Genomic DNA, 16,890 nt, shown 5'->3' with positions numbered 1-16,890 from the left:
CAAATGTACACGCATAATATTACAAGTATGAAGTGATAATGCTTTAAAGTCGATCATTTAGTGCTTCCAATTTCAAGCTAAATTGCAGCTTATACAAACACTAAGCTGCAGAGTTTCTGAACTTGTAGCCGAAAGCTTAGATAGCAAAGCCATACACACACAGACGCAGGTTTACCGATGGCTTTTGCATATTAATGATGGCCAAATGGTTCAGATAACTTACAAAGCCAAATGTAACCACTGTCTGCACTGAATGGCAATGCTGCTGACTGCTGTGTCCAGAGCTTTAATGTTAGGGGAAACGGTATGAGAATACAGCATGGAGCGTACAGTTTGTGCTTTTGATCTTTTGTAGGAACTTGCTCTAAAAACTTTTGAAGGAAGTAGGAACCATCATCATTAGCTCATATTTCAGTTTCAAGAACCTTTGAGTAATGCAAGTGTATGGTCATTATAGTCTATTGCATGGAGCAGGACTGACAACCATCATGTCCAAACAACATTTTATATACATTTTCTTTATTTACTGTATTTATTTCTCTATTTATTTTATTTTGAATGCTGTGCATGGTCCAGTTATCGTAGAATATCTTCAGTTTATCATTAATTCTGTTATTAAGCATTGTGCTGTCGTTATGTGTCATGGCATGTGGTTGTACGCAGCCCTGTTTGTTCATTGTTTTCATTTTGAATTCTGCTTTTGTAATATTTCTCATCACGTCCCACCGGACATAGAGAATTCAATTTTGGAATTTCTTTGTGATTTTGCAACCATTTCCTGCATCTTACCCAAATATGTGGACTCGTAGCCCCCCCCCCCCCCCCCCCCCCCCAAAAAAAAAATAAACAATAAAAAGAGAGGACATACAGGGTTTTTCTGCAAAAGACTGCCAACTCTCTTAAAAACTATTTAACTGACTTCTGTTACATTTTTGGAAAATTAGACATTTTCAGTCAGTGACTAACAGCCTTTCCATTGCACTTAAAGGGAACTTACTGAACATCATAGGAGCCTGATTTACAAAAACATTGTCAAACCGACTCCGAGGTTTTCACATGTGAAGTCGTCATATAGCTCCCATTAAAACAACAGTGCCATTTGATTCATTACTGCAGACAACTGCTAAGTGGTTACAGTGGGAATGTGAACAAAACAGAAATATAACAAGAAAAATATGATTACAAGAAAGTAAAAGACACATATGGCATGGTTAACAATGTGCTATCCTTTGCCACAGACCAGCATGTGCACAGGATTCACTAACAGAGGTTATAAAAAAAACAGCTACTGTTACATATGCCTTAAACCACACGTTTCCTTTCCAGCACAGTTGTTACTATGAAATCTACCACACGGACAACAAAAACACATCTCCGATAACCGACTGCAACCTTGTTGTTGTTGCTGTTCTTGCTTTGCCAGCCTCCAGGTGGCTAAAAACGTCACCCTAGCAAATTCACACAAACAGTAACTCCCTCTCATTAAACACTGTTTCACTTTGTCAGAAGACATTACAACATATATGTTGCAGTGTTCTGCTTATGGATGGATGGATGGATGGATGTTGCAGTGTAGTCGAAATGTATTACTTTAAGTGCAGTCACCTGGAACATCTTTCCACGTCAAAAAACCAATTCTAATGCATTAATAGAAGAGCATAAGAGGTGAATACAAAATATCAGCGCTACAATATATTGATTCACCACACTGACAGGGCCTTGCCTGAATTCTTAATAGCTAGGCTGAATTCACTATATAGTACAGCCCACACTGATGGACAACACTCGACCCTGGCTTCTGACTGAGCAATAATAACTCAAATTCCAGATGTCAATCAAAAACCACATTATTATCCAAGGCTCAGTGCTTTCTTTTTTCCCCCAGCAAGGAAAATAAGTTTTCATGTAGTTCATCAGTAGTGTCAAAGCCTCAGTTGTCAGCAGCGTGAATTTAATCCAAGTCCATAGCATTTCTGGAACTGGTCAACCTAGTGTCAGCTCAAGGTGACTGACTCATCTCTCTCCTGCCCTGCAGGTCATGTGTCTCAATTCTTTCCTGAATGTTGCTGGATATGCCTGACTCTGTAAAGAGTAGAATAACAAGCGGGAGCAGCTCAGGAAACACTTGTCAAAATGTAAAAATGTGCAGGGTCTGGTGACAGTGAGTGAGTGCCTAGAGAGGTGACGGCATGTCCAGCTAGACATTTGTTAAAATGAGAGAATTTTGATTCATTTCTTTTCTAGGGTTGCCACAGTGTTAGATTTTCCGATTTAGGATATGAAATGTTCTGGTCAACAAATCAATAAATGTGTTTTACAGTGTTTTATGGATTGGGAAACAGGGCCAGTGTGAACTGTAAGTGCAGGAGGACTGTTGGCTACAACCGGCATACTTTTTTTTCCTGCACTATAAGCCGCACTTAAAATCCTTTAATTTTCTCAAAAATCGACAGCGTTGATGCTTTATCAGGTGTAACTATTAAGTTCAACATCCAAGCATCCATGAAAACAAAATTTATTAAATTTAACGGAGTTAGAAGTTAGCTCACTAGTTCCACCTAAACATGATATACATGACTAAGAGATTTCTGAAAAAATTTAAATGTACAGCTCTGCCGTCCCTTTCGACATAAATGAAGACAGAAAACTAAACAGCAGTGACATTTATAGGGTTACTGAAGCTTGGCTAGCTGGTATAAAATGATATGCTAGCGACACAGCTATGTTAGCATAACATAAACACAGTGAAGCTAGAGGATGAAGGCTAACTTTTTTTCACTCATAAAAGTTAATGTGAGGGTTCCCGAGGGTTAGGGACAAATGCAATCGCATGGCGGGATGCTGTAAACGGACCAAACTTCAATCAGGAGAACAACTGAGGTAATCCATCCACAATACAAAGGTTAGTCATTAATATGCTGCAACAACATGGGAATAGAGCAGCTGCAAGAGAATTCAGCATTTATGAATCAATGTGGATTGGAGGAAGCAAGAAAAATGAGTTGACTTATCTGACTGTTTTGTTTCGCTTAATGCGCCTTATAATCCGGTGCGCCTTATGGTCCGAAAAATACAGTATATTAAGTAAGTGAAAACTAGCACTAATAACATTAAAATATATTAAAAGGTAAGACTGTAAAAGCACTTAGTTAAAGATGCTTAGTTAAACCAGCCTGTGCAAATTTCATTCAATTTGTATAAAAAAATATAACAACAGAAGTCTTGAGTGTTCAAACTTTTTGATAAGCTTCAGCTCAGAGCGCTTGGAAAGCAGATAGTAGAGGATAAGAGCAGACACGAAACTGGTAATTAAGTTAAGAATCAAGCCCTTAACAGCTTGCCTGTATCCAGTACTTCACTCAACAGTGTAACAGCCAAACTGCACCTGTGTGAGTTCATTGTGGGAAGCGAGTCTCTGAGTGTGTGAGAGAAGCAGCTGCAGCAACAGAAGAGTGAATGCCATTAGCAGTAGTTACTTTAATCAGCCGTAAAGTGTGCGGATAAGCAGAGTAGTTACCGAGAGGGAAGAAAGAGTGATAAACTTTTTAAAACTAAAACTCATCACCAGTATAATGTGACATCTGTAATTCTGACTCGAGGTGATTATAACAGTGAATATTTTGTCATCTGAGTGAACTCAGAGCCATGCTTTATAAGTTCTTTCTTACCACCAAGTTGATTCGAACAGTGACAACCAGTTTTAGCCAGGAGGGGAACTTGGCAATGATTTTTGTGATGAAGGATGCAATGGTGTCTCCATAGTCTGGTTTGTGGAACTCCGCTTCATTCAGCCCGTCTATTAAGATTATGTAATCTTCCTCTGGAATCCTTCGCTCTGCAAAGACATTTACAAATAAATTAATATTAAAATACTATGAAATGAGATTAGTGGTCTCATACACGATGAAAATGAAATAGTGCAATATACAACTACAGTGTTTTACCTTTCCGAAGGTTGGCCAACGGTTCCAGGACTCCTCTCCGGAAAGCAGCCATGGGGTCTTGGACACAGGAGCGCAGACTGAGCATGCTCTGGAGGTGGGGCTCTTTCAGCAACAGCTCCCGGTACGCACTCAGTTGATGAGCTCTGCACAGAAGGGCTGCGATGCTGTGCACAAATTCTGGGACCAAGCAAGTGTACGTGTTATCTGCCTGGCAATAATGATAAGCCACCACCTGGAAGACAAAAGGAACGAGAACAAACGCGAGTGAAGCCATTGCTTTTTGAGAATCAGGAAGAATTAAAAATATGATTCACTGACTGATGGGTACATTTGATAACTTTAAAGCGTTTACAAACACCAACATCTCTGGTGACTGAAAAACTACCATGACAAAGTAAGTAAGTGAGGCTTTTGATACCAACAAGCCTCCATAAAACTACATATTATCTCTACAATGTCAAAGACATGATTTTATCCTTTCATTATTTCACACAGAAGGGATGATGAAGAGATTGGGCAACGGATGAAAAGCTATAAAAAGAAGTGAGTAGATCCCAGGTGGATATCTAAAGGTAGAATCTTCTGTACCTGAGCAGGTTTCCGCAGCATTCAAAGGAGGTCTGATTTAAAAGGAAAATGTAGGGACAGAGGTGGAGAAGAAGGAAGATGACTGTACTAATTACAGTCCAACCTGGAGGAGCTGACACACTTCCAGGCCCACAGGAGGAGGAGCAGGTGATCGGTTCCTCTGACGGCTCAACCTCAGCTGTTGCTGTTTAGTTCTCCACAGAAAACCGATGACCAGCTTCTAGAAAAATGACTAAAGCCTCAAGATATGAGACTTTTTTTTTTAACATTTAGCATCAATAAATGTTTTGGACCCAAACTTCTCCCCACAGCACAGATCTAAATGCATATTTATGGTTCTTTCTTTTTCAAATAATAACATATAACTCACATGCCAATAAAGGCACAATTAAAGCTAGCGCAAATTAGAAAAGAGGGAGGTAAGATTTTAAAAATTATAGCTGAACTCCCTGGATGTATATAACCCATCTTTAGTAAGGAAAACATGTGACATCCAGTCAGAAGATGGACCAACTGAAACAATAACACAACCACTGATTCACATCTTCTCCAGAAACTGTCAAAAATCACGACCACCAGAATTTTTCTCTGATGTTATGCTTTAGCCTAAAAGCAGCAAACGTCTGAGAGAAGTCCGAACACTCCTTTCTGTCATTTTTGCGTCACGCGTTTTTTGAGCTTCATCACAAATGTGACATAACAAAGAGGGAAACTGATATATTGAATGCCTATTATTGTACAAAGTCAAGTAACCTGCTGTGTGCATGAACACAACTCTTAATAAGCCCCCTACTGCAGTGATGATTTAATTTAGCATACAAGTCACGCAGACTACCGCCTCATCAATGAGCAATACGAATCTCGACACACGATGATGCAAGGCTCTGCAGTCAAACCTCGGTAGCTCATCTGCTGGCAAAACAATAAATGCATTTTCAGAAATGTTACCTAAAGGCACGTCTCGATAATAAGAATAAAGCAGAAAGGGTAGTAGCCTCAGTGCTCCTGTTATGAGACCACTTTTAAATCAATGATTAAAAAAGCACTGGCAGAATCTGACAGAAGCTGCTCAGCGTTGCATCACACATCACAGGAACAGAGCCCCTGTGAAGGCGCCTATTGGAAACACTTTTCACCATAATTGGCTCAAGAGATACTGCTTGAGTTTCACAGACATTTACATGAAGCTCACTGCATTACCCTAGCTGTCTGGTGCATGAACTGTCCCCTTTGACAGGGTCACTAATTAGGAGGCCTCCCTGACAGGATAAGAGTATTAAATTCTAAAGGTGTTAGAAGGACAACAGGTTGTAATCAGTACCATTAAACGCAGCAGAATCAGTAGGAGACGTCACATCCACTGAGAAAGTCCTTCACAAAGCTGCCACCTATTAAATTACCTTACAACCTACCATCACAGCACTATTCAAACTCAACTGACTACAACAGTGGATCACAAATCTTCTCTGAATCCCGGTGGCCCCCAATCATCTTTATTAGACCTGCTACAAGGCAATAGCAGTGCCAAAGTCATCAAATGGTGCTTTTAGCAAGCAGTATTTCCAAAATGTAGTGAACGTGCACCTGCTATGTGACTGAACCCTCAGCAACACAAGAAGAGGTGGTGCGAGTAAAGATGCGGGAGTGAAAAATCGACAGAGAAATTTCAGTGGAAACAGAGCGAACAATTCCAAAACTAAAATAAAAGAGTCGTAGGCAAAAACCGCACACTGCTTAGTCGGCGTGCATCGAGAGAGGAACATTTTAAAGTGAAACATCGAGGACTTGTCTGTCCACTTCACAAGTCTGAAAGAGAAAGATGTGCAGAAATATGCTCAGTGTCTGGTATGCATGTTTGGGGGGGGGGGGGGTTTCGGTCACAGACAAGTGGTTAACAATGTTACTGACGGTGTGGGGGAGTAACAGAACACATGTAAAGCTGTTACCGTGCAGTACTTTATATCTTGTGAAAAATGTTGACAAGCTTATACAAGAAAACACTTAATCTTCTGCTCAACAGCGCTGACACGTAAACTTCCCAGAGAGGCAGTATTTAGACTTTATTTTGCGATCCTTGTAACGCCAGAAAAATCAACAGATGGAATATTCATCTGTCAAAAAAGTAAGCACTGTCCTCAGTAGTCAGTGTTGCTCCGCTTCATGGAATTTTGAGGATCCTTATCATGTTCAAACATCCCAGTTCAACACTTGAACAGGCGGCCTTACAATATATTTAAGCACCTATTTGAAGTTGACACAGGAACGGATACCAACCAGTAATTAAGCAGTAGTAGTGCCATACATGTCGGTATAACTGATAGCCGCCTAGATAAATGGTGTTGCTATTTGAAACGTGTGTTGATGTTTGTAAATTCCTAAATGACGTCTAATATTGATGAAGCTGGCTCTGTTTGACGTTGGTGTGTGTTTACATTCTGTGCTCTCAGGTCATGGCTGACAGGGCTCGCTGTGGGTTGTTGCTCCCTGAGGAGGTTCTAATCACTGACTAGTAAACTGCAACCTACCCTTATTGTTATGTATAATTTTATGCATCATTCAACAGAATATATCACAATTATCTGTGGTCACTATTAAAGAGGAGTTTTCAGAAGTCAGACTGAAGCTGTTGTAGAAGTACTTGGTAAAACCTGAGATGCTTTTTGGTCGATTTTCCTTCTTTTTCCTTTTTTTTTTTTTTTTTTTTTTAAAAGAAAGGAAGAAACAACAAATCCATCCATCAAAAACAAAAAATAATCTACTCACTGTTGAAAATTGTTAAAATTACTTTTTTTGATCCAGTGCACACACCAAACATTTTTTCCCTGAGTAAACACCACCATAACTAGTGCAATCTTTTTTCAGCTTCTTTGATTCCTGCTTCTTTGTTACTGTGAGCTCTCTTAGATGTTGAAAGGCGCACCTTTGCAGCCAGGCGTTTGACAGCCTCCTCCCTGTGCCGCTGCATCTCGGGAGTTCCTGGGCAACTGCTGGTCCTCAGTGTGTTGGCAGCACTGGATGGTGGAGTGGGCTGTGGAGGCTGGCTGAGAGGAAGTTCTGTGCTTTGTCCTGGGCCAGCTGGAAGACATGCACATGGTCACCAATATATAAAGTTATTACATTAATATAAACTAACATCTCTCTATATATGTATATGCTAGCATTAATAACATTAGTTGTGTGTGAGGGCATTCTTTTGTAAGGTAAATGTAATATTAGTCAACTTGATTTTATATTGCCAACGAATATATAATTACTTCCCTCCCACACTTTGCAAGCTAATGTTGAAATGAAATTATAATAACATTAGCTAAACACGAGCAGTTAATGTAGTGCTCACATCCAAAGGCAAATACTAAAACTAATTACTTTTCGGGGAGGCGCTGGGACTGTTGGAGGCGATCTGACGCATGCGTCCTCCATGGCAGCTCAGCGCCACAAGTCGGGAGATGATGGCCGTCTTCCCATACCCCACGCTGCCCACCACCACAGCACCGTGGTTCTCTGTGGACTCGCCGGCCTTCAGGACATCTTCCAGATGCTGAAAGAGCCAATCTCGGCCCACAAACACAGAATCTGTGGTGATGCTGGGAACCTCGAACAGCAAAGGTTTGAGCATGATGTCCACGGGTTTGTAGGGAGCAAAACGCGCTGAAGGAAACGGGAAAAGAAATGAAACAGATTAAAATTGTTTACACTACTTCTATTTTTTTTCCCCATGTCTCCGGGAAGTTAACAAATGATTACTTCTTTTAAATGCTGGAAACTTTACTGTAATAAATCGTTTTCCGTTGCAGTTAACCTACAAACATGCTTTGAGCATCTCCCGCATTCTTCTTCCCAGAAGGAGCCACATACATGAAAAACCCTGAACACTGTAGAGGATACATTTTCAATTAAGTGGAATCAGAGTGAAGACCTGAAAGAGGACTCTTATCTGGTCTACTTCAGCACTAATTAGATCTCATAACACTTGTTAACTAACATCACTTAATGACTGCTACCTTTAGTGCTAATGCACCTTTCAACATTACAACTATCACTGCTGTTAGCTGCTAGTGTTTTCACCTTGCGAGTTTGCCTGTGTTCACAAAAGCCTATTGTAATTGGAGGGGCAGTTGAGAGTGTTTATATTGGCAGGTGTAGGTCTGTTTATGTTTCTAGTGCCCTACAATGAAACCAAAAAGCGAACGAGCTGGTTCTGAGACACTTGAAATGATCACCACCTTCTACTATACCAGCAAAATAAGTACAGTGTTTGAAAAACTCTAACTTGAGCAAAAGGAGTATCGACGGGAACTAGAAAAAGAGTTATCTTTTATTAACCTCTCTTTATTGGATCCCCTTAGATTTCAAATCCATCTTCTTGAATATAAAGCCCCTAATGACCATGACTTGCTTTTTCAGTATCCTAAGCCGGAATGACAAGCAGAGGCTAAAGCTGCTTCGCTCCTGTGGAACCAGCTGGCTGTTTAGGGTTGGGAGCCAAACCCAATCTCTAATTTTAAGATTAGCCTCAAAACCTTTCATAGATTTATAGTTAAAGCTCGCTCAGCTAACGTCTGAATCACCCCTTACTTATTATGCTGCGACAGGCCTTTGCTTTCAGGAGGCCTCACATGGTGCACCGACATCCTCACCTCTTCTCCATTTCATTGTTCATGCATGTCAGTTTGTGTATTCTCTCTCCCACAGTTGAAGCTTTTCTCCTTCTCATCTTTTTTCCCCTTTCTTTTCACTCTCCTCTCATGGCAATCAAACGAGTGCTGCTCATCCCGAGTCTAGTTCTGTCGGAGGGTTCGCCCAGTCAAAAAGGAAGTCACTAAATGTTGCTCAAATCAGAACTGTAAGGTCCTCAGCGTACTAGGTTGAGTTTCCTAAGATGGCACATGTTGGGATTTTTGCAATATATGAATACAACTGCAATGAACTGCACTGAAATGTTGACCTACTGTTGCAAAATTTAGGTAAAGGTGGTGCCATCACACCCAAATCTGAAAAACAAATACCATAAATCATATAGATAGGGCTGGATCAGCTGACCCTGAATCCTCCCTTAGGTATGCTGCAATAGGTGTAGGCTGCTGGGGGATTCCCATGATGCATTGAATATTTCTTCTTCAGTCACCTTTCTCCCTCAAGATGTGTTAATAGACCTCTCTGCACTGAATCATACTTGTTATTAATCTCTGGCTCTCTTCAACAGCATGCATGTTATCCTGTCTTCCTTCTCTCTCTCCAACCGGTTGCTACAGATGGCCGCCCCTCCCTGAGCCTGGTTCTGCCAGAGGTTTGTTCCTGATAAAAGGGAGTTTTTCCTTCCCACTATTTCCAAAGTGCTTGCTCATAGAGGGTCATATGATTGTTGGGTTTTCATCTGTATGCGTTATTGTAGGGTCTACCTTACAGTATAAAGTGCCTTGATGCGACTGTTGTTGTGATTTGGCGCTGCATAAATAATACTGAATTGAGTTGAACTGAATCTCCCATAAAATTTATAGAAAAGAATCCAATTGTTTAAGATTGTTGCGTATGTACGAATTCATGTAGAAAAAACCTGCTCAGAACCACTGACCATATGCTTATGTATCAGCTTCATGTTTGAGACTGAGTGAAAATGAAAGAGGACATTTTCAAAAGGAAGACTAAATAGTCTGAGTATATATCCAGTGATGACTTATTCAGTAATTCATGTTCCCATGAAATATTTAATCTGCAGGATCTCTCAGAGGATTCAAAACACATAACCAAGATAAAAGTTAGCTGGGAAAAAAGGCATGATTTAAAAGCCAAAAAAAGGCTTTTGAGGATAATGTTAATACCCATAAGTGCTGCATTGTTTACATTGCAGTGTTCAAGTATTTGCACAGTTTTGTTGTTGGCTCTGCACTCAGACGTGGTACTTTGGAAACTTCAGAACTACCGTTGGCTGCCTATTAACTTCAGGGTTTTTCAGAGTCATACCACATAACATTATCCTATGTACTGCGATATTTTACACGTTTATTTTACAAATATCTCCCCTGAGTGCCTACAGCAGTAGTATGAATAGCCCAGTCACCTTTAGCGTCCTGAGGGGGCCTTCCTCCTGTATTATGCCAGGGTAGGCGAATGGATGTCCGGAGGGGGGTATTGCGCTGTTCATCAAGAAAGCTCAGGTCTTCAAGCTTTGTGGAACTGGTGGCTGTAGACAAGAGAGAAGACATACACACACACACAAAGAGTGAAGCTGACAGTCTAGTACCTCCCGAGTACATTTGTCATCACAACTATAAAGAGAAAGACAGAAACACACACTAGAGTAAAACCTTGTGGCACTTATGCCATGTCTGAGGGTGGATGAGTGAGGAAAGAACAAAGCCAGTGCGCTCTGACATTTGCAGGGGCAGTGTGAGCAGCTACCAGCATATACTGTGGCAGGAAGAATAGCAGTATTCTAAAGTCAAGAGCAATATGCAACGATTCTCTTTGATTTGAGCTGACAGCTGGACACGATATAGCAATGAGAGGTCCATCCCCACAAGCACGCCTGCTAGGCTGTACGGAGAGGGCAGATTACCTTTACCTTTCATAAAACTACAACGAGTTATAGAAATGCTTCACCGCGGGTTTGGCACTCATCACTGTCAATCTACAGGACGCACAGGTGTAATCTCAGGACTTTTGTGTACTACAAACTACAATATCTGTAAGTCATTTGACGTGAAATGAAATAATAAAATTAATTAAAACCAGATCACAACTTGAGTTGTTATGGAGTTCAAATCTACTGAGATTTCATTAGGATTTAGCTTCATTTTGAAGCAGAGAGAGAACAAGTCTCAAAGCAGGCAATGATTTCCATCCCCAAACACAGGATATCTCCTGAAACTACTAGTCTACAGATTAAAACCACTTGATGAGCCAGTGATTACAACTCAGCTTTTAATTTGAAGTCTAAGACACGGTCTGTTAACATAATAAAAATGTGCATTAGTGCGGCGAGGCCTCTCCTCCAACTGCTGCTCGTTTTTCAACTATGCTATCGCCGTTGCGATCCACGCTCTCCTGGGCTTAGTGAAGAGCAGAATCAAAGCCTCTCTTCTTCTTCTTTATCAATATCAGCTGGGAAAGACTGTCACTAACGCTCACTTCACTCCCTCACTCGGTCGCTAACTTACTCTCCGGAATGTCCCGCTAATTAAAACCGGTCTGCTGGCAACGGGAACTGAGGAAGCTGCCATCAACGCAACTTTGACTGGAACAGGAGAAGGGCCTGATGTTACTTTTACTGCAGTGCATTGTGCATACACAAACATCTACACTGGATAAAGCTTAAGGAATTGCAAACACAGTCACCAGATCTCAATCCAATAGAGCACCTTTGGGATGTAGTGAAACAGGAGATTCACATCATGGATGAGCAGCAACTATATCATGCCATAATTTCAATCACTCTGAGGAATGTTTCCAGCACCTTGTCTTTTTGGTGGAGATAATCATAAGATAAAATTAAAAACTAATAGCAATACTGTAGCATGAAGCAATTATGCCCTAAATGAACTCATGATTATTTGTTTGCTTCTGCCTTTAATCTCTGTGCTCCTATTTAATATCTATCAATAAAATAAAGAGAAATTTATAGATTAACCAGACAGCTCATTATCTCAGATGCTGTTTCACAAACACAGGACAAACAATAGTCACCAAGGTTCTGGCACAGAATGAATGCACTAATGATGAATACATATTATGTTTCGCCGTGGTAGCTTCTTTTCTCTCATTGCTTCTTTAGACTCGTTACTTTTTGGGGGTTTTTACCGAATACAATTTCCTTGAACAGAAGTGCCGTCTCTGCTATGCTGTGACCCCAAGAAAGATTTTACACTGTGTGACGAAACCCTGGGAGAGAGCATCAAGGACGCGATGAGACAACTTCATTTATGGCCTGAACCAATCTAAGGTGCGTGTTCTGCCGGTCTCAGAGGGCAACACTGCATAACTATGACATCAGCCCATAAACTCTGGGAGGACAGACAGACACAAGCACACCGGTGCTCACACGCAAACCAACACACATAAACAGCCAAACATTTTCTGGTCTGTTAAGCTTTATGAGCCACTGTGCGCCTGGACCGTCCAGGTTTATGTCACACACAATAATGATGAGATGTAAAAATGGTACGGACTCTTGGAACAATAGAATCATCAGGGAACAACACATCCAACTGTGGGCTGCAGAAAATATCAAAGCAGTGGCCACTGTGTAAAATACATGCGCAAGCTATGAGCTATGGTATGCAAGGAAATATCAGTACCGTGAGCCTACCATGTACTACTCCTTACTTCTTCTATAGCTTGTCCTCATCCCATCTTACTCCATTACTGCCTTCACAAGTTAAATTGCTTACCTGCTTCTAATTGTAAGGGCCTAGAGTGGACATTACACAGTTGCATTTCTCTGGTATGTTGAATAGGAACTGGGACTAGATTTTATCAAAGAGAGAAAACAGTCTAGAAGTAGACACACGGGAACTGTTACTATATTTCATCAAGAATAAACCCAAGGGAGGCAGGAGTCAAGTATCTGAACTTCAAAACATTGGCAGCTGCTACATACAGACTAAAGAGGTAAAGCAAAACAACATATTCAAGGAAGATTCTAGAGGAAAAAGTCTCATGAGGTCTTTTAAACTTTGAGTCGTCTCTGTCTAGGCCAGGTGTTTGACCTGAGTCACTCATGTTTTTATGCTTCTTTTCACAGCTCAGCCCAGGTTGCCCCTGCTGTGATTTTCCCTCACTGGCAGAATTGTCTGCTTTCAAAATTCAATGTAACAAACATTTCATCTGTGCTCTAAACTGTTTGTCTTTTCTTCTCTTTCTGTTTGCTCCTTTGAGTTGGACTCTAATGTAGTCTCACTCTTTTGTTTCTACAGCCTTACAGTTAACATACCACTCTGGTCCGTCAACGTTTATTCAAGTGTACATTCATTCTATCAACAAGCATGGGCAGCCCTGCTAATTATGGAGTAAAATCATTAGCATAAGCTTGCATTAACATTTGAGCCATAAAATATACTCCTGATTAGTTCAAGATTCACTTACGTGTCAAAATACAGATGCACCGAGTCTATGTCCATGCGGAACATGTACACGGCGGTGCAGGCAAATAGTCGCAATCAAACTTATAGCTACATGCTAATATGTTGCTAGTGTGAAGTATGTCAGGGAAAGCTGGGTATAATTCTTTGTGCCTCTTTGCAATAGCAGAGCACTTTATTTTCAACTAAGTGTGAGAAGATCTTGCAACTTACTGCAGCTTGAGGGAAAGTTTGATCATGTCTTTTGTAATAAAAAATAATATTTTGCATTTAAAAGGTAATTTTTGGGGGGGGGGGTCCTGCGCATCTCTAGTCAAACCTGTCCAGGGCGTACCCCACTAGGATAAACTGCAGGCAACGCCTCCAACCCTGAATGGGATAAGGAGTAAAGAAGGGAGGTGGGTGAGTGAGTGGATGATAAAAGCTGTACATGACTCATACTGTCAGCTTAGCTACAAACTGCATTTAGGCAAAATTATATATAGGAAAATGCTAAACGTACTGCTGTTTGATTCACCAAAAATAGGCCGAGGTCAAAAGCAATAAGGTATGAGGAGACCTGGGAATAGTATGGGTGAAAAGACATAAGGGAAAAGGGGGTGAAGGGGGAAATATCAACAACTGTGACAGCTGTGTGGATATGGTAAGCTGAACCACAACAGGGAGGCTCCAGGGCAGGAATGCAGAACAGATCAGCCAGACCGGAGCGTGTGCTTAGGTTTGACATGGCGAGGCAGTGGCGAGCCACACCACACAGCAGCTGTCTAATCCCAAACTTCTGCCTTGATACTCCTGTTCTGAAAAGCACAGTCCGTTCTTTGAACTATTGACTTCTTATTTCTTCTAAACCTACTACAGATGCTCTCACTCTTCGGTGTCTATCACTCGCTTGGATTAAACTGACATGCCACATGTCAGCCTCTGGCACGCCACATGTCAGCCTCTGGCACAGGTCGTATCTCACGGTTACGATCTTGACAGGCAACACAATGCAGTCACAGATGAAAAGTATACAGAGCATTTCCTGTATACTTCTTGAGCTCCAGATGTCAAGACCTCAAAAACCAAGGAGTCTTACCTGCTACAGAGTTTGGCCTCGGCATCATGAGGGAAGCTGATGTCTGTGGCGGGTACGCAATGGGTCCCTCAGGTGAGTGACTTGGAGGGTGTGGTGGCCCTGGAGCACCCGCAGATATGTTAGGGTGCTGCTGGTCTGTCCTGGATGGGGTGTCTGCAGGTGTTGCTGTGGCACTGCTGGAGTCTTCTTCGGCCACAGGAGAGCAGGTGTCCGCCCGCACGCTCTGTGCCAGGCCATGGCGACCGCTGCCTCTTAGGCTGCCATCTTTACTCCACTCCAGGCTGGAGCCGCTGCGGTCATCATTCTCTGAAGAACTAGTGATGGTGGCTGAGAGCAGATTTAAATTTAAAAAAAAAAAAAAAAAAAAAAAAAAAAGAGAGAGAGAGAGAGAGAGAGAAGGGATTTTCAGCAAGTGAGGGAGGTGAAATGAGGGGAAGAGGCACAAGATATATCTGAGTAATGGTCTTTATGTGCGATGAACATTTATCCGTCTTAATCTCTAGTGAGACACCGAGCTGTAATGGAACTTTCAGCTTTGAGTGGCTTGGTGGTTTTGCTGATTGCCCTATCAACAGTTCTCAGAAGCTCATTTTATATTTACAGCGATCGTCTTCCTATACTCGTGAAACTCGGAAAGTAATATTGCACAGATTTATAGAATGTAATGTATTGTTATTGTTAAGAATCAGCGTTTGAATGATTTGGAATCATCCAGTGCAAACAGCAACTGCAACTGCAACAACTAGTCGGAGGGGAAAATGCAAAAGAGCAGGAATAACAATATAAAACCAAACATGGACATTTTTTTTTTACCCCTTCAGTTTAGACAGGTGTCTCTTCTAGAAGAAGAACTCCTTTAATCTCCCCTCGAGCCAACACAGCGACCTACCACAATCTTAAAAGCAAAGGAAAGGACTAACTCTCCATGATGACAGGCAGCTGGATACAGGAACATCAGCACTGTTAGTGGACTGGAGCCGGCCAGCCAGCTGGCCATGTTTGCATCACACACTACTAATCTGGATTTCATAATGGCGCAGCACGTTGCATCACCACTAATATTAATACAACAAACACATCTTGGACCCTGTGATTCCTGCGCTGGTTTCCTGGGCAAACATGAAGTCCTCTCATGGCAGCAGTCACGATAAACCCTGCTCGGACCACGGCATTAAAAGTCATCGTGATCTGACTGGCTAAACTACAGGACCTTGCTAAGAAGAATATGTAATTATTTATTCAAGCTTAGTGAAAATTTGAATTTTTATTTTATAAACAACTACATGCAGTCAAGTCCAGGCCCCTCGTGAAGGACCTTCTGAGGGAGCTGTTTTGTAAATGTTAAGACATTGCAAAGTCTCACTAATTCCATCAAGGAGCTTTTAATGCAAAACAAAGCCAAATTAATGTGCTTCTGAAATCAGAGTCAAAGTGAAACTTCAAAGAACAGAGAACATTAATCACAGGCATCAGTCTGACTTGTGGACGCACTGTGACTTTGTTCTTTCTTTTCCTTCCTGCACAATTTTATTAAGGAGTGTGGGTGGGATGTTGTAGACCAGTGGTACTTTACACCCCCTTCCCAAAAACACTCCACCCGCCCACTCAAGTACATAGCAGACTAGCATGCCATAGTCACCGATGTAACAATTTAATTTAACATCACTCTGCTGCAGATTTAAAAGCCCTCTGCTGCAGATACAGCTCAAGAATCTGCTGTTAGCAGTGAAGCAGCCAGTCAGTCACAGCTTCAAAGGATAGCTAAACACAGCTAATTAGACTCGAAAATTACATGCACATGGCATTTCATAGTTTGTAATGGGTGTACAATAAAGGGGTCGTAGAATTAGGGATCAAGAAAGGAAAACAAGCTGACCATAGTTATAGCACATGCTGCATTTCTGCAAAACTGTGTTCTGTCCGTTTCAAAGTTCAGGTGTTTGATAGTTGCTCATAACGTCTTCATTACTGACAGATTTTGATGCACAACTAGTGTTACTTTCTGCATGTCTGTGTGGGTCTGTGGGTTTGAGCAGCTAATGCACCCTCCCAGCAATCTGTCTGTGACCACAGCAAAGAGCTGAGAGAGACGGAGGCACCGATTTCCATTAAGAACTGGGTTTTATGCAGCATGACTTTACTTCATACCAGCTCGTTTCGCTAACTTTCCTGAAACCTGCTTACTGAAGTTAACAACCACACT

General features: G+C 41.5%; 1 protein-coding gene across 3 annotated transcripts in view; it reads right to left on the bottom strand.

Moving 5' to 3' along the window:
- Positions 1–15,010, bottom strand: part of LOC146676691 (protein TANC1-like) — a 47,483-nt gene extending 32,473 nt beyond the window's left edge. For 2 of the 3 annotated variants that reach the window (XM_085400802.1, XM_085400800.1), the window contains exons 1-6: positions 14,688–14,787; positions 10,591–10,713; positions 7,899–8,180; positions 7,453–7,607; positions 3,945–4,176; positions 3,669–3,835 (exon numbers count right to left, since the gene is read on the bottom strand). In XM_085400802.1, the coding sequence (XP_085256928.1) occupies positions 3,669–3,835; positions 3,945–4,176; positions 7,453–7,607; positions 7,899–8,180; positions 10,591–10,713; positions 14,688–14,715 (987 nt within the window). In that variant the 5' untranslated portion in view covers positions 14,716–14,787. Of the gene's footprint in view, positions 1–3,668; positions 3,836–3,944; positions 4,177–7,452; positions 7,608–7,898; positions 8,181–10,590; positions 10,714–14,687 lie in introns of all 3 variants that reach the window. The other variant, XM_085400803.1, reaches the window with a different exon arrangement.
- Between the last annotated feature and the right edge of the window lie 1,880 nt (positions 15,011–16,890).

The sequence above is a fragment of the Rhamphochromis longiceps genome, linkage group LG3 (assembly GCF_057381845.1).
Source record: "Rhamphochromis longiceps isolate RC_006_pf linkage group LG3, R_longiceps_female_GT1.1, whole genome shotgun sequence".
NCBI classification, from domain to species: domain Eukaryota; kingdom Metazoa; phylum Chordata; class Actinopteri; order Cichliformes; family Cichlidae; genus Rhamphochromis; species Rhamphochromis longiceps.
Note: the sequence above shows the minus strand (reverse complement) of the source record. Positions and strands in the feature narration are given on the sequence as shown.